We start from the raw sequence: 22,615 nt of genomic DNA, 5'->3' as shown, positions 1-22,615 counted from the left end.
AAGAAATATGTAGGAAAGCCACCAAACAAATTCCCTTTGAATAATTTTTCAGGAGGATGGAGGCATAGGTGTTTTTATAGCTTTGGGAGCACTCTTTCATGCTCTTCCTGCTTTTAATCTAAGGTTCCAGAGAGGGTTAGAGGAAGTCTCTCTTCCTTCCCCTGCACCAAGGGACAAGACCAAAGTGGAGCCTGGGCAAACAACTTTAGCCCAGGGAGGATGAAGGACTGCGTGTTATCTGGTTTAGAACTTTTTATTACCACAAAAGTTGGACCGTGTCATTTTACCAGAGTGCTAGATCACTTCAGATTTTCACATCAGATACTCAGAGAAAACTGTGGAGAAACTGAAGCTCAGCTGTAGCTGACACTGACCAGGTAAGCAATTCCATAGCACTTAGCAAGAGTGCTGAACTGTCTCTGATATCTATGCAGACAAAGCACAGTTAAAATACGAAGGCCTGAAGGAAAAATTACCGTCTTTCATAAACAGTTTAAAATGATTAATAATTACAGTTGCTGGCTACATAATGTGTCCATACTTGAGAATTAACTCAAGTGATCTACTCTTGAGTTAAATTCCTTCATGTTAGCCTGTCATGAGGTGGAGAGGCCACACTACAAAGTAACAGTTGAGTGCTGGAGGGTTTCTGTGGTGTTTTGCTGGACACAGTGGCGCACAACGCAATTATATGTGGCTCTCACACTTCTGGGGGTAGTTTGTAGTACTTCAGTAAACTGTGCCACTTTATTAGTACTTTTTATTTTTATTGTGGGAAAACTTGTCTGTGCTTTCTGGGGATCCTGGGTGAAAATGATATGAATGGTACCATATAATGGTAGCTCATTACATTAAACCACAGATGGCTTGGCATGCTCCAGATTTCTGTCCGCTGCCTTGTTCCAGAGGGTTGCAAGGCATGGCTCCAACCTGGAGCAATGGCCTTTACCAAACAGTATAACTAGTGCAACTCTCAGTGTGTCAAGAAGAACAAGGTACAAGGCATGAGATGCAGTGCTGAGCATTTCTTCAGAAAGCAGCAGCATATTTTCTTAAGAAGCACACACAAGCTGCATGCAGAGCTGGAAGAATGGAGAGAGAGATGATGTGATTTTTAATGGGTGATAAATCCCCCTATTGTCACTGGTGGTTCTGGACCAAGCGCAGTGGCACTGAATGAATTACTTCCTGGATGGGATTTCTAACATAATCCATTTCTATTCATCCTTTTTCAGTATCTTTCTCTTTACATTTTGGTGTATATTAAGGTGGAAATTGGGTTAAATGGGACCAAGCATGAAGTCATTTTACCAGATTTAGTGCCAAATTTCTTCTGAAAGGCTACCAGTGAAGAGATTCCGGGACTTTCTCCTAACACACAGAGAACCCATGGGCCTTGGAGTTTAACCTTACCTTGTACAATTACTGGAGTTCTTTGAGATGTGTAGTCCCTATCTTTAGTCCACTACCTGCTCTCCTTCCTCTTTTCTTTGGATCTGTAGCCTAAAGGTTATTCACTATAGAGAAGTAACTGGATAGGTGGGTGATCTGTACCGCCCCTTCTGTCCTTGGTTTGAGTATGAAGACGAGAAGGGCATAGGCGCAGACCAACAGACACTGCTAATGAACAGTCCTCTGGTCTCATACCTATGAAGTGCAAGCACACCTCGAGTGGGATACAGATAGGGGCCGCATGTCTTGAAGAATTACAGTGTCTGTGCAAGGTAAGTAACTGCTCTTTGCCATTCTAAGTCAGATTACTTCTGCCGATACGTTGCCTTCTAATTGCTCATGGAGCAGTTGTCTAGCTAAAGGAGCTACTAAATGGGAATCAGGCTTCTTTCAACTAGAAATCGCTCCTTTGCATATTTTATAGCTTGTGGTATATTTTATTATATCATGTACCATAAAACACCTGTTTTCAAATGTTTATTTTGGGGGGGGAAAGATTGATGCTTCAAAGTTTAGAGCTGTACAATTTCTTGCAATAAGTGCATTCATTTTATCTATTCTTTTGCTGGACTGAGGTGGAACAGGTGATTCTCTGCACTGAAAGTTAATGCTTTTAAAGCTTTGTATACTTTCTGAATATAACAATACTTATATGAAGCTTTTCATCCATGAAGCTCTTTACGAGAGTAGGTAAGCATTATTATCTATTCTTAACAAATAGGGTAACTGAAGCAGTGAGTTTGGCTTTTCCAAAGCCAAAAAGATGATCAGTAGCAGGCCAATATCAGAGCTGAGATCAGAACTCAGAAGTTCCTGATCCAAATTCTGTGCTCAGACCACACCCATTTCTACACACAGTTATTTCAGTTATTTGTTTTAGCCCACTATGGGCTACTGGCACTTTTTTAGATTATAAATCATTATTGTTTCACCTCTCCTCAACTCAGCTAACAGTGCCAGCCTCATCTGTCCATTTGCCAGCTTCTCACACTTAAGTTTCTGTGCTCTCCTCCATGCTGTCCTTTATGCATGTAATGTCCTCCTTGATCTGATCCATAAAGCCACTGTCCTTTCCTCCTTGACATCCCTTCTCTGCAACCAGCTCTGCAGTGACTTGACCAACTGATAATGGATAGGTGGAAGGGCTGTCAGGTATGGTCAGGATTTAGAGTGTATCTCTAAAGAGGTATCTAACGTGTATATGTAAAAATGTTTTACTTATTTTGATGATATTCCGTTTCCAACCCATCATATATCACCTGTCTGGGTCCACGAAAAAAAGCTGTTAACAAGATGCGTGTCCATCATTACCCTCATCACTTTGCTTTTATGTTATTTCTCTCTTCCCCATCCCACCCCCTCTCAGAGTGTCTTTTTTTCTGATTAGATTGTAATCTTTTCAGGACAAGCCTATCTTTTATGATGTGTTTGCACAATGCCTGATGCAATGGAGTCCTGTCCCCTGGCTTAGGCCTTATGGCAATCGATATAAATCAATATTGACTCCAGATGCTGTACATCTCCCCCAAAGTTTTCATAATAATCCATTCTCAATTGAGGCACTGATCGATAATTAAATGGTAAAGGTATATATTTATGCATTACATGGTCATGAAAAGGGCCAGAACCTACTCCATGAAACCTCAGCACAGAAATTTGGAAAATATTTCACTCTATTTGGGTTGCTTTGGAACCCATTATGTTATTTTAACAGGTTGCTGTGGCTTCATTCAAGGCCGGTGGCTGGTGGGAGTTACACCTCATCACGGTGCTGGAAATTTACAAAAGGGGACGTATAGGTCTTGGAGGGGACTAGAGACCTTCCACGGCTCAGGTCTTGCCTAGTTTTTCTGTCAGTTGAGGGAATTGGAGAGAGAATAGCCTACAAACTTCACAGTTTTTCCCTTTCTTAGAAATATCATCCCACATGTTTTATTTTCTTGAAATTATGTGAATTGAAAATAGCTTAGCCCAGCTGTAGTCACAATGATTAATGTGTCACTATGGATGTGTCAGTTAAGTGTGTGAAGAGAGCACCACAGGGCTATGGAAATTAGCAGTTCATTGTAGAGAGACTAAAATTCAGCTTGAAACAATATATATTAACATGCAGTATTTGCTGCTTTTCATCATAATCAGATGTTTTAAATTATTATTTTACTTTTAAGCAACCACTATCATTATATGTTTGTTGCTAAATTTAAATATGGTATAAAACAAATGGAAAAGCTACAGTAGCAAGTAAAATGCTTATGCATTTCTTATTTTATTATACTGATGGAGATATGAATATGTGAGAGAGAAATACAGTTAACACAGGTTCCATCAGATGCAAGTAACAAAAGTACAGCGAATCAATTACAGAGACTGTTTGCCCCAGAAAAATGCAAATCTTTTTTTCCCATAGGATTATAGATCTTTCAACTCAATTTTGTATTTTGTGAGCTTAAGCAGGAAAGGAGATGGATGTAAATTCACTTAAACTGTCAGGTATAGAAGGGAACAACCAAAAGAAAAAAAAGAAATGCCCCCTCGTTTTTGGAATCTTCATATCAGGTTCCCTGAGCTCATATATATGCAAAATGAGAAAAGCCAATGACAAAAAAATAGATGATGACTAAGTAAATTGAGTATGTGGGCATCATGTTCGGGTATGCTATAGTATTTATAATAAAAATATATTAATTTAGCAAGTTTAACATTGTAGGGAAACATTGAGGAAAATGAGAGATGATGTGAAACAAAATCTAGTCAGGCAAAAATAACTCTCTAAAATAATGCTCACTTATATGAAAGATCTTATAAAACATAATTCTGTTAAGTACCCACAGGATTAAACCACATCCATGACCATGCATCTCTTCAAGATAAATATTGAGCTCAGTTAGGAACCAATCCTGCAGATGCTCATATGAACAACTTTTCTCAAGTCAGTAGTACCAGAGTTAAATTGGACAACTTTGTGCTGATCTCATTTGAGTACAGTTGGACCACTTACGTTTCTAAAGTTATATGTGTAAGTGTTTGCATGATGTTGCCCGTAATACATTCTGAAGAGTAGTGGCATTGAGATATTGCAATATGTAAGGCAAAAAAATCTTCTGAGTGAATAGATTTTGGAGGAATGGAAATGATAAAGTTGCATGAAGAGTTTTCCCTAATGATGATAAATAGTGATTTGTAATATGGGCTATGTAATGGGCTGTACTGCCATAAAAAAGCAGAACTCTAATTAGTTATAGTCAAATTGTGCCTAGTTTTAGGTATCATTTTTTTCATTGTTGCCTTACAGTAATTGAATCACATCTAAGTGTTTTTTCCCCTAAATCTTTTAACAAGGTTTTGCGTGTGTGTGCTGATCTCAAACTGCTAGACACCTTTGATCCAGTATAGTGGAACAACAGTCTCTAGATTTATCAGAGAGAGGTGCATAGAAATATAGGTTAGGAGCCCTCTTCATCACAGATGTCTAGACTAGGGCAAGGTCTGCCTTTGGATTTGATTTGACATTTTGACAGGTGACTTGTCTTCTTCCAGATTAACTAGAAAATGTTGACTGACAGATTTTTTTGTGTGAAGGTTAATAGTGAATTTTTTGAGGTATATATTACTCATACAAATTTCCGCCAGAGTAAATTTTACCTATAATAGTGCTTAAATGAATGGGTGTTATATTGTTTGCAGTAGGCACACATTTATTTTGGTATAATATAAAAATGTATTCATTATTCATTAATATTAAAGATATTTTATTCTTTATTCTTTTTGTGGTGCAGAAAGTAATAGTACAAAGCTTAAACAATGTATGCATTGAAGATTTGTCAGTGTTTTAAACAAAGCATAGAACTACAGTAAGACTTAGTTACGTGTAATTGCTATTCTCACAAATATATTCGCTCCCCAAACCTACCCAAGGAATAGAATGGTGACACACAAAAATACTAGATATCAGAACACAGAGGACTGGAAGGGAGATTGAAGTGAATTTATTATATTTGAATACATATTGCTTTAGTTGTTAAATGTTTGAGTCGATTAATAGTTAAGCTTTGGTACATTAAATTTAATAGTTGACTCAAACTTCTCTATTTATTTACTACTCATATGGGCCCTGACCCCGCAAACACCAGGGCTATAGGCATTATTTTCAAGTAAAGTAATAGAATTAAAAAAAAACCCAAAACCATATTAACATGGGGGGCATAGGTGCTAGAACTAGGGGTGCTCCCCACCCCCTGTCTTGAAGTGGTTTCCATCATTTACAGGGTTTACAGTTTGGTTCAGTGGCTCTCAGCACCCCTATGATGGGGGAGGAAACCACAACCCTTACCTCTTAAACAACTCAACACCAACTCCCAAATCCATAGCCTCCCTACTCTGCTTATAGATTCATAGATTCCAGGACCAGAAGGGACTATTGTGATCATCTTGTCTGATTTCCTGTACAACACAGGCCACAGAACTTCCCCTAAATAATTCCTAGGGCATATCTGTTAGAAAAACATTGCTAGTGATGAAGAATCCACCATAACCTTTGGTAAATTGTTATAATGGTTAATTACCCTCACTGTCAAAAATTTACTCCGTATTTCCATCCCCACAGCTGAATTGTTGTATTCCTGATCCATTGTGTCCAACAAACTTAATAGGTCCATGTTAATTGGATGTGGGAAAAGTCTTGGTGATTGATTGCCATAATACTCTTTAAGGAAATTTGTGGACAGCTTTGGAGGAAATCGTATGAAAGATTCCTCTGGAGGGGAAGATTGAATGAAGACTAAGGGGGCGGGGATTATAGATTTACTTCAGTTTTAGAAATAGATTATGGGGACAAAAAGTTCAAAGGCTACAATATTTTGTTAAGTTGGACAATAGTAGAAATGTCTCATATAAAATGTATGCTAGGATAGTGTCATAGTTTTTTTCCTCACACAAAGGAATATTTTTAACAGAAATATCTGGATAAGAATTAAGGCATTACCACTACATGGAAAAAATGTGCATAGGAAACTATAAATTTCAACACAGACATTCATACTACTCATTCATTGGTGGGTGAAGAGTTTGCACTCCTGAGAATCAGGAATTTCGTCCCCTAAGGCAATAGATGGATCCATGGATCTGTGGAGAAAGAAGTGGTTCGGGTCTATTTAGAAAAGCTGGACGAGCACAAGTCCATGGGGCCGGATGCACTGCATCCGAGAGTGCGAAAGGAGTTGGCGGATGTGATTGCAGAGCCACTGGCCATTATCTTTGAAAACTCATGGCGATCAGGGGAAGTCCCGGACGACTGGAAAAAGGCTAATGTAGTGCCCATCTTCAAAAAAGGGAAAAAAGAGGATCCTGGGAACTACAGGCCAGTCAGCTTCACCTCAGTCCCTGGAAAAATCATGGAGCAGGTCCTCAAGGAATCAATTCTGAAGCACTTAGAGAAGAGGAAAGTGATCAGGAACAGTCAGCATGGATTCACCACGGGCAAGTCATGCCTGACAAATCTAATTGCCTTCTATGACGAGATAACTGGCTCTGTGGATGAGGGGAAAGCAGTGGACGTGTTGTTCCTTGACTTTAGCAAAGCTTTTGACACGGTCTCCCACAGTATTCTTGCCAGCAAGTTAAAGAAGTATGGGCTGGATGAATGGACTATAAGGTGGATAGAAAGCTGGCTAGATTGTCGGGCTCAACGGGTAGTGATCAATGGCTCCATGTCTAGTTGGCAGCCGGTATCAAGTGGGGTGCCCCAAGGGTCGGTTGTCGGGCTAGTTTTGTTCAATATCTTCATTAATGATCTGGAGGATGGTATGGATTGCACCCTCAGCAAGTTTGCAGATGACACTAAATTGGGAGGAGAGGTAGATACGCTGGAGGGTAGGGATAGGATATAGGGGGACCTAGACAAATTAGAGGATTGGGCCAAAAGAAATCTGATGAGGTTCAACAAGAACAAGTGCAGAGTCCTGCACTTAGGATGGAAGAATCCCATGCACCGCTACAGACTAGGGACCAAATGGCTCGGCAGCAGTTCTGCAAAAAAGGACCTAGGGGTTACAGTGGACGAGAAGCTGGATATGAGTCAACAGTGTGCCCTTGTTGCCAAGAAGGCCAATGGCATTTTGGGATGTATAAGTAGGGGCATTGCCAGCAGATCGAGGGACGTGATCGTTCCCCTCTATTCGACATTGGTGAGGCCTCACCTGGGGTACTGTGTCCAGTTTTGGGCCCCACACTACAAGAAGGATGTGGAAAAATTGAAAAGAGTCCAGCAGAGGGCAACAAAAATGATTAGGGGACTGGAACACATGACTTATGAGGAGAGGCTGCGGGAACTGGGCTTATTTAGTCTGTGGAAGAGAAGAATGAGGGGGGATTTGATAGCTGCTTTCAACTACCTGAAAGGGGGTTCCAAAGAGGATGGCTCTAGACTGTTCTCAGTGGTAGCAGATGACAGAACAAGGAGTAATGGTCTCCAGTTGCAGTGGGGGAGGTTTAGGTTGGATATTAGAAAAAACTTTTGCACTAGGAGGGTGGTGAAACACTGGAAAGCGTTACCTAGGGAGGTGGTGGAATCTCCTTCCTTAGAAGTTTTTAAGGTCAGGCTTGACAAAGCCCTGGCTGGGATGATTTAGTTGGGGATTGGTCCTGCTTTGAGCAGGGGGTTGGACTAGATGACCTCCTGAGGTCCCTTCCAACCCTGATATTCTATGATTCTATGATTCATGCAGAAATGAAGGTAGCTGTGAAGTCCCTGTACCTTTCTGTAAGTGCCCCATTAGCCTTGCCACTCTCTGGCAGCAGTTCCGTTCCCTGACTCCCTTCCCCTCAGAGGCACAGGGGCAACCACTGAGGAGAGGCTACAAGAGTTAATGCTGATTGTAGCAGAATTATCTCCCAACTGGATGTACAGACCTGCTGCTCATCCTAATCCTGCCAAAGAACCCACAGAGCCTGGACCCTCTACACCTTCAGTGGAGAAGCTTCTGTGATGTCCCGGGGAAGATGGGAGCATACTGCAGATTTCAGCTCTTTTGGCTTCCTTGCATTCATGGAAGCAGAGAAAAGGATGTGGCCCTAACTTAGTGTTAATGTTCTTATTTCATGTGTATAAATTACTTCCAGTTTACTATAATCCTGTAGGACATATATATTAACATACATGTCTAATCTTTATTTAGGCAACATGTTTGTCTAACCTTTGTTTACTTAGGGCTAGTTCAGCAAACTAAGTAAACAGTAAAAAGAAAAGGAGTACTTGTGGCACCTTAGAGACTAACAAATTTATTTGGGCATGAACTTTCGTGAGCTACAGCTCACTTCATCGGATGCATGCAGTAGCTGTAGCTCACGAAAGCTTATGCTCAAATAAATTTGTTAGTCTCTAAGGTACCACAAGTACTCCTTTTCTTTTTGCGAATACAGACTAACACGGCTGCTACTCTGAACCTGTAAGTAAACAGTGCTCGTTGATTGAACCCCATATTTCTTTTCATTTTAATTAATAAATCTGTGAAAGCAAGAAGGATATCTAACAGCAAACAAATCTGATCATTTTACCTAGGGCTGTATATTTGCTTACAGCTTTGAAATAAAGTCTATCAAAGCACTATAGGAATAAGTAAAATATTATAGCACATAACTTTTAATTCATATGAATGTAATGTGATTTTGTGCCTCAGTAGATATTTAAGCTTGTGTTGTATACACTGGATAAGAAGTAGAAACTCTAATCTACTCTGCTCATTAATTTCAGCAGTAACTGTACTAAAGGGCTTGTTTTTTAAAATTTGTTACATAATTGAGTATTTCCACATACCTTCTAAAATCAGCTTCTAGTCAGACATGCAGCTGATTTTTAACACATAGCAAAACTAAACTACATAGATCAAGACAGAGTCCTAAATGTAAGATAGTCATCCTGTGAATCAAACAATAAGAAAAAAGCATTCATGGGACTTTTAAGGACACAGAAACACAAGTGGAATTTTAACTAGAACATGGATTTTCCAGGCTTACTCAGGGATTCAAGCAAGACCCCTAATGTTACCTTAAACTTGAATGTGAACCTTTTTTAAAAAAAAAACTATTAAGATCTCAGCTCAGAACGCACATACATGCTTAATTGGAATGTATGAATAGTCCCATTGAAATTAAGGTTCTGTCTCGAAAGCTTATTCCCAGATAAATTGGTTAGTCTCTAAGGTGCCACAAGTACTCCTTTTCTTTTTGCGAATACAGACTAACATGGCTGCTACTCTGAAACCTGTCTTTCCCTTGTAAGATCTGATGATCAATAATAATGAACAGGTGTCTGTCTAATATTTATATTATACCCAGAGACCCCAATAAGAGCAGGATGATAGCCCCTCATTAACACAGAGGTGGACATGCTCCTTGCCTCAAAGACCGTTATAATAAAAGATAAATTAAATGTAAACTATTTGTAATAGTGTATTATATACATTTAAATATAAAGTAGTGTATTTGACATATCATATTCACATGTATTTGATGTAATGAAATTTTGTAGGTAGACCCTTGAATTCAAATAGATAAGAGGAGGTTTCTTCCTAAATATAAGGTATTTGTAGTTTTTAAGTCTACATATGAAAGTCCAAATTCTGACTCCCTGGAGGCTCTCGGATGCTGCAAAAGTACATCCACATTCTGATTGCCAATGTTCCCTCCTCCACCCCCATATTAAAACCATGGGACATGGAAGGTTTTCATAGTTTTCATTGCTAGATTAGGGATATACATACATAAAGATGTGGGCTAGTCCATGCTCTAGAATACTTCTTTGGGACCTGATCCATTGCACACTGAAATTAGTGAAACAACTCTCATTGACTTCAGTGGGCAAATTTGACCCTTGCAGCGCATGTTGCAGAAGGAGTACAAGGTGGCTTCCACATGGGTTATGATGAGGGAAGTAGAGCAGGGGTGAAAAAACATCTAGGGATTTTTTTGCACTGGGCAGCCAGAATTTGTCCTATCCTCTCACAACTGATTTGTAAGTGTAACTTTTAGCTAAAGGAGTATTAATGCTTCCAGTAATAAGAAGACATAAAATACTCAGATCGGTACAATATATAATAAATCTGTAATTCCGCTGGCGTTTCTGATAACATCATAAACCACAAGAGTAAAGCTAGATTGGTTTGTTCATGTCATAACGAGAGAATGGCACAGCCATTATTTATGTGGGCAGGAGTTGCATGTAATACATGCTTAAAAAAAAGAAAAATCTGTTCCTTCAGTCTGCCTTGTCTTCCTCTTCTTATCCTTCTCTGTAGTACAGACTTTGAATGTTCCTATATCTTTTCCACTCCCTCTAACACCACAGGTTTGTGCCCCTTCTCTCATTCTTCATTAACAGGTTGATTTAAAAATACATACATTCCAAAAGATACAAAGACTTTTATTGTGTAGTTTTCTGACATCACCATGTTGCAGTATTCACTACATAGAAGGATACCATATTTTAGAGTAAGAGATGAGGGGAAAAATGGGAGAAAATCTCTCTTCACTAGTTCATATATTGTTAGCTGCCACATGTACTGCACACATTTCAGCTGGGTTTGCTAAGAGTTCTCAAATTACTTTAAATTCATAATCCATCTTTAGATATTTTTCTAATTAAATATGCATTTTCTCCTGTCACAAGGAAAACTTTGATTCTGCTTTTTACAGTAATTTAATTAAGCATTTCCTGTATGTTCATTTCAGTATTTATCATGGCCCACTAACATTAGAATTCAGTGTATAATGGTAGATTAATTGCCCTTTGTATTAAATGAAATAAGAATCCCAGATATGCAGAGTCATGAAATTTAATTGTGTTCCTCGATTGCTTATTCAATGCATTGGAAAACTGAATCAAGAAATACAGAAGAAAAGGGGCAAAGGTTGTTAAATGTAGCGCATAACACGGATTTTGAACTTTACTTAATGAACCGAGTTTTTATTACTATGAAATAAATGCACCATTTAAAGAATTATGGTGGAATTGTAAAACATTAAAACTCTAATTAATTTTGGTCAGAAGCATGCAGTGCACTCATTTTACCTAAAACATTTTCATTATGGTCAATATTTTTTCAGTTATTGAGATAAATGTATTATGCAGAGGTATTATGTTAAATTTCTCTTGCAGTTTAAAACATGCACTTCAGTGGTATTTAAGGTGATTTCCTTTGTGTGTCTTAAGTCTATAAAATTCTTGACTATAGTTTGAGGAAGTATTTTATATTATGTATCTGCATATGCTTTGCTTTTTAATGTCATTAAGTATTTTGAAGAGAATTAAAATAGTGTTGAGACCTCTTGCTAAAAGACTGTATACTCAGGCTTATTTAGGAAAGTAGTTAAAAACAGTTGAAAATAAGTTCTTAAGGATTTTATTTAAATGGGACTTTTTAAAAAATGGAATAGGTTAAAATAAAATATTAGCTCTTCAGTGTGGGGATTTAGCAGCTTTCTGTCCTTGTACACCTATTATAAGTACACCAGATAGCTGCACTTGCTCTTAGCGTCAAGAATATAAGCACAAAAAGGTTGAAGATTCACTCTGCTGTAGCAAATGTACAATTTAAATGAAGAGAATTTAATTGGAATAAATAAAGGATTGAAAGTACTGTACTTTTTAGAAATATTTGTAACACATGCATTATTAGTCTATGGATGGTTATTCTTTATTTAGCAATGTAACATTCAGGTAATATAGAAACTGAAGATCCTTTGATCATGCTTTTCTACTTCATAAAAAATCTACTAAGATCACATTAATATAAAAATATTATTTATTGACTGTATAGCTGCATATGTGAGTGTGAAACTGAATGGTTAGGAGATGGCTTTTTGCAAGTATACTCATAATAATGCCAAATTCTTGCTTGGAAGTTAAAACAAGTACACACTCCAAGACTTAAGAGAAAATTAATGGAGAATACCTTTGTACACAGACAGGGCAATGCTTCTTAAGTCATTTTGCATTTAATTAATAGTTGTCTTTTAGATCCATAACACTATATAAGCGTTTGTTCATAAGGTTTAAACTATGTAAATCTAATGCTTTCAAAAGTTAAGGCAGATTCAGATGGCTAAAGAACAAACATTTTCTTAATACTTTCTACAAATTAGAATCAGCTGAACTTGCAAGACAACTGTTTGGTTCCAAGCACCACCTACCCAGCTGAAAATACCAACTGCAGTGGCAGTCAGCCAAAGGGGCCACTGAATGGAATGGCTGCCTCGTACCAAGAGGGAGAAACAGATGGAGGGTTTGAAAGCTGGCATAAAATCCTAGTGCTATAGTGAGCATTAAGTGAAATTTGGCTGTAAGGAATCTTGCAATGGCACATTTATCCCTTTAATCAAAATTAGAAGCAAATAGATGGAAAATACGGAACACTGACAAACTATTTTAAATACTTAAAGTTCTTGTACCATTATAAGTTAAAGGGGTTTGTTTTGACATAAACATGCAGCTGCTTGTAAATCTTAAATAAGCTCTTTGTTAGAAAAATAATTCTCTTGGTCTTGCATTGCCACCTAGAGTACGATGCTATTTACTACATAATTTAGGTACTCCTTTGGAAACAATATTCATCATCCCTTTAGCTTTGCTCTTTTTACTGAACAAAATGAAGTCAGGGAACTGCAACCAGTTAATTGATGTCATGTTTGCTTACATTAAAATGGTTAGTTCATTCATAGCTTCCATTATATCAGATCTGCAAAGATTTTGTTGTAGGAAATTGGTAGGGTTTGACAGTAAGAATTAATGGAGATATACATTAAAAGGTAAGACTGTCAGCTTTCCAGTGATCCCAGCGGGTGCATTTTCTTGATGGCTGCTTCAGAATACTTCATGAAGCAAATGTCAAACTTGTCGAGGCTGTCACTGTGAAAATGATCCATGTAGCAAGGGTCTCCTTTCCTTGGGAAACAAACAGCTGCCTTATCATTGCATAGCTGCAGTGACAAACCTGCCATCTATCATAAGAAATTTATATTTGCTTCTAATATCTACTGGTAAAGAACTGCTCTACTAATATTCCATATTCCTGTACTACCCTTCTTTATAAGATTTGTCAGTTATACTTTTTGAGAAGATTACAGGTTTTGGAAGAAAAATAGCTTATGCACTTCAGCACATGATGGTCTCTCTCTGTCTTTGCTGGCTTACTAGTTAGACTAATTTATCTCTGAATCTGTAGCCACTTTTCTCCAAATTTGGCCTTTTATGCTGAAAATAAATAGGAATTTAACACAAAAAGAAAAACCACAGCAGCTTCTGAAATCCCTTCCTGATGAGGTATGTGGGAAGAACCTTGAAAATGTTTAAAGATAGATTTTACCTTCATCTCAGTAAAGATGCTTTGATTAACAGAGTCTGTGTGATGTAACTGATAAAATATCTGGCTTCTACCTCAGACTTTAATGACATAAATATTATAGCTCAGATCTTAGTAAAGGAATGTTCTCAGATAGTCACTTTGCTCTGAAAAGAACTGCTACTGAACCTTAAGTGCTCCAGTAAAAACAAAAAAAGTTAAGGGGAAAGGGAAACAAAAGATTTTAAGTACCAGTCAATGTGGCTTATGCATACAGGATATGTAGATACTTCTATAGGGCTAGTGTTAGTGAGTAGCCATAGTTATTTAAATGAACAGTTGTGTCAAAATTATAGAAGTAGGTAGTGTTATGTGCAAGCTGGGAAAGGGTTGCATGCGTCAGCACTGTCTTAATTAGGGGACCATCATGTCTTGAGCTGGGCACTTATCAATACCTTGTAATGAGTTTCAGAGGTCACTCAGAAGTTGTTGCTTTGACAAACTTAAAACTCAAGGCCATTCCCAATTGTAGGCTTTAGTGCCTCTTGACACTCAGTGCAGCAGTGTCTTGCAACAGGGATAGCAAAGATAGGTTCCCAAGGACCTCATCTGCATCAAGTCCCTTCACTGATTGTCTTCAGTGTACACCAATGTGTAAAGCTGCTTTGTTTCTGCTGAGATGGCCTATTCCACCCCTATTCCAGTGGTGAGTTACCCTGTACTGCCTGTATTAGCATGTTAATCAGGAAGGGCATATTTTGATCAAGCTTCACAATGCTCCTTTGGTGTGCTTGTGACCTCCATAAGATCCAGGTCAGATGAACTGTCAGGATGAACAGCTCTGCAGTTCTTCTATTTATGCGTTTTCTCTGTGTAACATCTTCCATTCTTTTGGAGAATATACCAGGATTATTTTCCTTGCTCTTGAATAGAGTAAGTACTCTTTTTCTGTTAGGTTTCTAGCCACTAACTAGTCAATTTTCAATACTTTTTGGTTGTTAAAGTTGGAAGTACTCTATATTTTTGATATCTTTGGAGTCTAATTGTAGTGGCCACCCTGACACCCTTACCAATGCTGAATAGTACCTTAATCCACAAATCATGGTAGTTCTTCCACAGTCAAGTTCTAGAATATGCCTTTCCACAATTAAGCTTTTAGACATTCTTTGTTGTACTACTGTATTGCAGGTCAGATGTTACTTTCCCCCTTGTTGGGATGTCCATAATATTATACTAATAGCTACCTGTTGGGCTTTTAATCTATCTTAAATTTTGTGCATCACAAAATTGGTATCTTTATCCTATTAGATATTTCTGTGTAGTAGAAACAGGTAGGGTATTTAGATGTCTGTCTCTCCTTCTTGATACATAACAACACATTCCTTACTATTCTTTGTCATGAAACTGTAGGTTTAGAGTTTTCATATTTTTTCTTACATATTACATATACAGAAGGGCAAATTATAGGTATGCTTTAGAGCACAAATCTATAACATTGTGTCTCATAGCACACTGAATAGACGGATGCTGTATGATATGTTCTATATATAGAATTGTCTCTAATTTCCTGTGAAGTTAGTAACTGTCTGATTCATTTTTTTTCTTCAAGACTTCAGATAGCCAGCTAATGGGACCATCAAGAAAGTGACATGTTTTTGAGTGAAAGGGATAAAAAAAGGAACACTCAAAACTCTGTGTGGTGTTCTTTCTTATATATGAACTGCAGCTTTTTCTTACTCTCACCCTTCCCTGTAAATGGGCTCGAGGTGACATGAATTTATGAGAGTTCATTTTGCTTTTATTTTTATACATGCTCACATGTGTTCAGTAAAGAAGACACCCTTTAAGCTTTTTATTTTCTTGGCGGTGTTTCTGTCATAATTAGCAGCTTTGTAGAAGTGAAAATAACATACTGGTACCTATAATTCTCCAAGGATAGTGGTTGTAATTCAATTTCTCACCAACTCTATCTGACCCATTTTTCCTGTCACTTTTCTTTAGTCTAAGGATAGTTGTGGGTATGACATGCTGCCTATGCCCCCAATTTGCATGGCTATACCTCCTCCTCTCCCTTTCTCAGCTTTTAAAATATGGATTTTAGGCCCCTATTTTTAACTTCTTGGACCCAGTTTATCCGTCTGAGCCATCAGATCCCAGTTACTGTGTGTAGACGGAGGAGTTTGATCTGTTATTATCACAACCATAAAAGAACAGCAATTACAGACAAGAAATCTTAATTTATTTCAATGTGAAAGTAATTCTAGGGCTGTTAAATGTAAATATGCTTCATATATTTTGGTGCTGTTAACTTAAATTACCATTAAACTCATTGTGTGCTCTGTATTGGCTCCCAATTTCATTTATTACTGCAATTCAGGATGTTGGTTACCATATGAACCACACTATAAAGCCTGGAATGACCTGGGAGACCTTGCCATCTGAGATGTCATTTTAGCAATTGAAGTGAGCCAGAGAGAAGTTACTGTCTGTCCCTGAAGTGGAACTCCTAGGTGTGGGTGGGATTACAATCTTGGAACAGAGCATTAGCTCTAGAACTAGTTCTCTCTTACAAGCCACCAGAGCCTGCGTTAAAGGATATTTTAGGAGACTATTGCAAGACATTTGTTCACATGGGCTTTTTCAGAATTTGGACCTGTTGTTATCAGTAGGTGAAAACGGTAGAAACTAGGGTGAATTTGATCTTTGCCATCTATTAATAACAATTACGTCAATCTTTTTATATATGAACCCTAATATGAGAATATTCCATCTCAAGCTTTTCTAAAGCCTGTACAGTTTAAAAATCTATTAGAATATACTAGGCTGTAAGCAGGATGGTTAAAATAAGCAAAAGGAAAATAGTAGAAATGTGAATCACTAATGCTAGTTATGAGAATAAATTTTGTGATGGCAGAGCATCTGTCCATTGGAAACTAGCATGTGACCATTTACCAGAAGCCACTAAATAGCCACCAATGGTATGAACGTTGTCTGCCAACCTGGACTGGTTTTGAATGAGCTGTAGCTCATGAAAGCTTATGCTCAAATAAATTGGTTAGTCTCTAAGGTGCCACAAGTACTCCTTTTCTTTTTGCGAATACAGACTAACACGGCTGCTACTCTGAAACCTTAAAAATAAAAGACTTTCTATTGGGTAATTATTGTTCCCACCTAAGATTTGCCCTGCAAAAATGCCTCTTCACTGTCTCTCATGAGAAAACTCAGTCTTGCTAGTGTAGAACAGTTGGTGTGTTCCAATTGTTGGTGAGTGAACTCCATATAGTGTGGGTTCCTTAATGATGAGAAGCTGTATAACTGTAGGTGGTAATTAGTAAAGCAAATACATTAAACATGTTTAATCTTCAGTCTATTCAGCATCACTCCTTGATAATTAGGCTAAATAGTCCACTTAGCTGAAAATTCAAATATTGTGAATGACTTTAGAAACCGCAACCAGTTAAATACTCTGTATATAATAAGAAATCTTCCTGAAGTACAAGAAATCGTGTTTTCAAAAATTGTATGGAAACTATAATTTTACTGTAATAGCCAGTTAACAAACTGAAGGGATAGTGGGACCTGCCAGGTCAGGGGATTGTTAATATATCTGGAATGCTGGTCCAGATCCATTCCAAGTAACCTGGCAATCACATATAACTTCCAAATTAATAGGAATGCACATCACAAAAATTGCTATCGCAGTTGACATTAATTAGCACCCATGTCAGTCTCAGCAGAGAGGCCATGGACTGAATGAATATGGAATTAACTACCTTCTAGAGGTGGTCCCTCTAGGTTAAAGTTAAAGCACTTTGTAGAGAAATAAAGGGGAGCTGGTACAAAGCAGCTTAATTTGTTCCAGTGATGCTAAAAACTCACTAAAAATTCATATCATTTTTACCTTTACCATTTGTACTTGCACAAAGTGAAATTTTCACAACTTCTTGTTTGCCCCTGGAGATAATAAAAATCCCCTGATACCTATCCCTCCCTTGGGTCTCAGAGAGAATGTCAAGTGAGGTTACCCTCTTCTTTCCCTGTAGTTCCTGCCTGTAAGCCTCTCTCTGCTTCTTCGTTAGATGTGCAGGAGCTCAGAAGTAGGATCACAGGAGGAGTGTGTGGTGAAGAGTTGGGAGAGGGTATGTCAGGGCAGGAGTAAGTGTTGGGGAGAGTGGGAGTTGGGTGCTGGCAGCCAGGAAAGGATAAAGAATAAGGGAGACGGGTTGTTTGGGGGTGAAAGTCACATGCACTAGAAAAATGGTGAACCTTTGGACAATCCTTTAAAAATTTACAAATATGTGATGCTAACTTGCAGCTCCACTACAGATGAGTCACCCAGAAATGAAACATCTTGCTTGTCTGCCTAGAAGAACTCAGAGAGCTTCTACTAAACTTTGTTTTTTAATTCCCCATGATTTATTGTCTTCAGCACTCATGCAGACAACACATTTTACACGTTAGCTCAAGACTCATAGTCATCATGTGACCATGGGCTTCTCCACGTTTGTTTCTAGTCCCAGGCTATCCTTTATCTTCAGCATGAGGTTAAACCTTGGAAGTGTCTTGGGCCTACCATTCCCTGCTTAAAACAGAAGGGGATACTGCTTTCATAATTGCATCAAATCAAGCAAACTATAGTAATTCATCTCCAGAAGCTACTGATTCCAGAGACTGTAGTGGCAAAGTAGCCCACACACAAGACCAAATAATTAATAACAAAGAGGAGCATTACCAGATAATTGAAACTGTTGTCAAGATAGCCCTAAAACAGTTATTTGCTCATAACACCACAACAGATCACTGTGTTTCTCCAGTGAACTAAATCAAATGAACCAGGAGGGTGCACACATCCTATCCACGAACAGTCTTCTTCATCTGAACCATTATGTGACGTCTCACAAGGGTCAGCCAGTGGCAGCTCATGAGTTTTTTGACAACTGAAGCACAAATCACAAAATAGCTATTTATACACACATACACAGCAGATATAATGTAGTAGCTATTAAAAGCTTACCTTATTTATAGCGAAGAAACAGCAGGCAGACCTGGGAGCCACCACTGCTGTCCGAACTGGTATGGGGCTTGGTGGCAGCTTCTCATGCACACACATGGGGCCTGCCCTGTGGGGTAGAACCAGCACTAGGCATAAGCAGACTAAGCAATTGCCAAGGGCCCCGAGCAGCTCAAGGGGGCCCCCTATTCATTATTAGTTTGTGTGGTGTGGGGGAGCCAAAAATATTCCTGCTTATGGCCCACATTGGTCAAGCACCGGCAGGGCAATGGTGGAGGTGTAGGGCTCAGACCCCATCCCTAAGGTTGCCACCTTTCTAATTGCTGGTCACCCCCAAGACCCTGCCCATGCTCCACCTCTTCCCTTGAGGCCCTGCCCCCTTCTCTGCCTATTCCCCCCCAAGGCCCAGCCCCCATCTCTTACTCCTCTCTAGCCCATCCCCCGTCACTCCCTGAATCATCTAAAGGAGCCTGCTTGCAAGTAGGAGGTGATCCTGGCTGAGCAGGAGCTGGCATGGGTTAATGACCCAGTACCTCCCTCTGCTCTGCAGTAACTGGACTCTTGGTTTGGGACCCAGGTTCCTGAAAACTGGGCACCTGGCAACCGTAAATGGCACCCAGACACAGAAGACAAAAACTGGATAAAACCTACCCAGTCCCTCCCCCCGCCCCATCCCGCAGAAAAAACCCTGCAGCCTGGGCTTCGCTGCTACAATTCTGCCATGGCCTCATCAAGTGGTAGTTACCACAGCAATGCCCTTATAAAGTGACTCCTGGGTCTGGTAAATTGCCATGGTAACGAGGCAGCTTCTTGGAGCACTATTAGCTATACCAAGAGTTGATCCTCACACAGCACTATGTTCTCCAAACTTTCTAGTGTTGCGTTTCACTGCTGGAGAGAATGAGTTGTGACATTTTAATCAAATCACAATTTGTCCTTAAATTTGTATCTATCTATCAACTACATAAAAAAGAATATGCAAAATGTATTCGGTAGCTTTTGGGAATTGCTTTATTAGGCTGCGCCTCACTTGCCTGGGGTGATGAGGTGCCTCTGAGCTCAGTACACATCCCTTCTCAGCAATATCTATATGAGACTTCTAAGAACATAAGAACGGCCATACCTGGTCAGACCAAAAGCCCATCTAGCCCAGTATCCTGTCTTCCAACGGTGGCCAATGCCAGGTGCCCCAGAAGGAATGAATAGAACAAGTAATCATCAAGTGATCCATCCCCTGTCTCCAATTCGCAGCTTCTCGCAAACAGAGGCTAGGGACACCATCCCTGCCCATCCTGGCTAATAGCCATTGATGGACCTTTCCTCCATGAATTTCTAGTTCTTTTTTTTAACCCTGTTATAGTCTTGGCCTTCACAACGTGCTCTGTGAAGGAGTTCCACATGTTGACTGTGTGTTGTGTGAAAAATCTCATGGTACCTCAATCTCGCTGAGATTGAGGCGCCATGGACTCCATTCCCACCAGGATGGAAATTACTTGGCAAAAATAGCTCATGAAAGTGAATGTATTTGCATTTGGTCCTTAGTAAGCAATGTAAATCAAAATGTTTCTTTCAAGGTGTGTGTGTGTGTGTGGGAGGGAGATTTATGTGCAGAATGTATTATGTACTTTCTAAATAGAACAGCTAACTCTGCAAATGTATGTTACGTATAGTGAAATGCGTGGCCATATTTACTTAGCTAGGTAGTTTCCATTGATACTCTATTTATCTGTATTATGGGCCCCATTACCACAGTATTTGAGCACCTCAGAATATTTAATATTTTTATGCTCAACAAACCAGTGAATTAGGAAAGTGCTATTATTTCTATTTTACAGATGGGGAACTGAAGTACTGAGAGACAAAGTGACTTTTCCAAGGTCACGCAGGTAGCCTGCGGCAGAACAGGAAACAACCTAGGTCTCTTGTACCTAGGCTAGGATTCCAACCATTAGACAATCCTCCCTCTGTGTAGCAGTGGTTGTCTACCATTGATCCCTGGCAATGGGTTTTCATGTAAACCAGAACACTTTATATCACCCACATTTCAGTGTAATTTGTTTATTTGTTTGTTTTTTTTATTGAGACTGAGTAAGATTTCTTGTTTTGTAAAACAAAATGCAAACAGTTTGAAGATAGGACAGTCTGTATTGTGAATGTGTTTGCAGGACTGTTTCTGTTGAGATGTCCCATGAAATATTTTTTTAAGATGCCAAAATTTATACTTTGGAGGTCAACATTTCGTATTGGACACAAGATACTATTCATTCCTATGGAAGCAGGCATTATGATGTCACTTCATTTATTCAATATGCTCCAGAAGAGTTCAGAGTGAATTATGAGCCCTACTCCTGGAGTTGAAGTTGTAGAATATTGTAAGCATGCTGCTGCCTGACATGCTCATGTTTCCTATTTTAGACCTGACTGATCTTCAGATAACATATGGTGGTACAAGTAATTGGAAAATTGGCAGACCTGTCAAGAAAATATGCTAGATGGGACAAAAATACGATGCTGCAGCACATAAAGTGTCTCTGAAGTTAAATTTATTGTCTTTTATCAAATGGTGAAGTAAACGTATCTGTTCTAAAAAAAAAATGAAACATTTTTCAATGGCAGATGCTATTCAAAAGTAATTTCTAGGACAGTGAAGAAAGTTCTTGCATTTTAAAAGCAATTTCGTGGAAACCTCCGGTCAAGAACCAAGGGGAGGTATGAAATAGTATCCACTACAAAAGTTTAAATATCATCAAATTTCACCTTTTATGTTTTAGAGGTTTCTTTCTTTGTGTAATGAGTCTCAAAGCAGCTAAATTAGTTGATGCTGCAGGTAAAAAATTTCTATTTAACTTTTGATTAAGATCACATTTCTAATCATTAAAATTATGTACTTATTGTAACGTCAGGGTTTATCAGTCATGTAAAAGAGTCTCAAAGAAAGGTATGGACAGGTTTGTTTCTATATGTGTTTGTTTCTTTTGAACATACGAACGGCTCTGCAGAATGTATGTCTCTTCAGCAACTCCAGTAATGGTTTTTTATTTTGTTTTATAGGAAGATGAAAATGAAGCTAAGGAAGAAAATCCATCCCAAGACCTGAACATGGAACAGAAAAATTCAAAAAAATAGAAGATTGCTGTCATGTTTGAAATATTTGCAAGTTGTGTAACAGCAGTTAAAGTTTCTCATTGTAAAATTTACAGAACATTCTCAATAAAGTCATTGAAAATTAAAATTCATGCTGCACTGAGGAATTGTGTAAGTGGCTCTTGGCGACGTTTATGATTATATTAAAATGTTGAGTTTTCAAGACTGGTACAGAATACCTGTAAAAATATAAAAGCTTTTAGAAATATATGCATAAGGGCAATGTGATCCTCTTTACTGATAACATTTGCTACTCAAACTTGTCAAACTTTTTCAATATACCAAGCAGTGCACATCCTGAAAGGGCAGTAATAATTCAAAATCATTCAGGTATCCCTGAGCATAGATGCATAGTTCTTTGCATTTGACACTTAAGCATTTGGATAAATGCATGACTAATTAAATTGGTATCTAAACTTTTCTTCTTACAAGCCACTGAAGTAAAACTTAAATATTAAGATAAGCATGGTTTTCAAGGCATCTCCTAAAAGAATGTTCCTATGCAGACAATTTTATCTGCTTGTATGTCAAGTCATTTGAAATGTTTTATACTGCATTATTACTTTCCTCAGTGTAAACTCTGTCTCCCTCAGGTGATCAGTGTCTTTGATAATATTCTCAAAAAGAAAAGGAGTACTTGTGGCACCTTAGAGACTAACCACAAGTACTCCTTTTC

The 22,615-nt window shown here is 38.5% G+C and overlaps 1 protein-coding gene across 1 annotated transcript in view; it reads left to right on the top strand.

The window, feature by feature from the left end:
- PHF14 (PHD finger protein 14) overlaps positions 1-22,027 on the top strand; it is a 285,184-nt gene extending 263,157 nt beyond the window's left edge. The window contains exon 19 of the mRNA XM_048838246.2: positions 21,847-22,027. Coding sequence (XP_048694203.1) covers positions 21,847-21,921 — 75 coding nt within the window. The 3' untranslated portion in view covers positions 21,922-22,027. The remainder of the gene's footprint in view (positions 1-21,846) is intronic.
- Positions 22,028-22,615: the final 588 nt, after the last annotated feature.

This window comes from Caretta caretta, chromosome 2, assembly GCF_965140235.1.
Source record: "Caretta caretta isolate rCarCar2 chromosome 2, rCarCar1.hap1, whole genome shotgun sequence".
NCBI classification, from domain to species: domain Eukaryota; kingdom Metazoa; phylum Chordata; order Testudines; family Cheloniidae; genus Caretta; species Caretta caretta.
The sequence above is the reverse complement of the archived record's forward strand: the minus strand, read 5'-3'. Positions and strand labels throughout refer to the sequence as shown.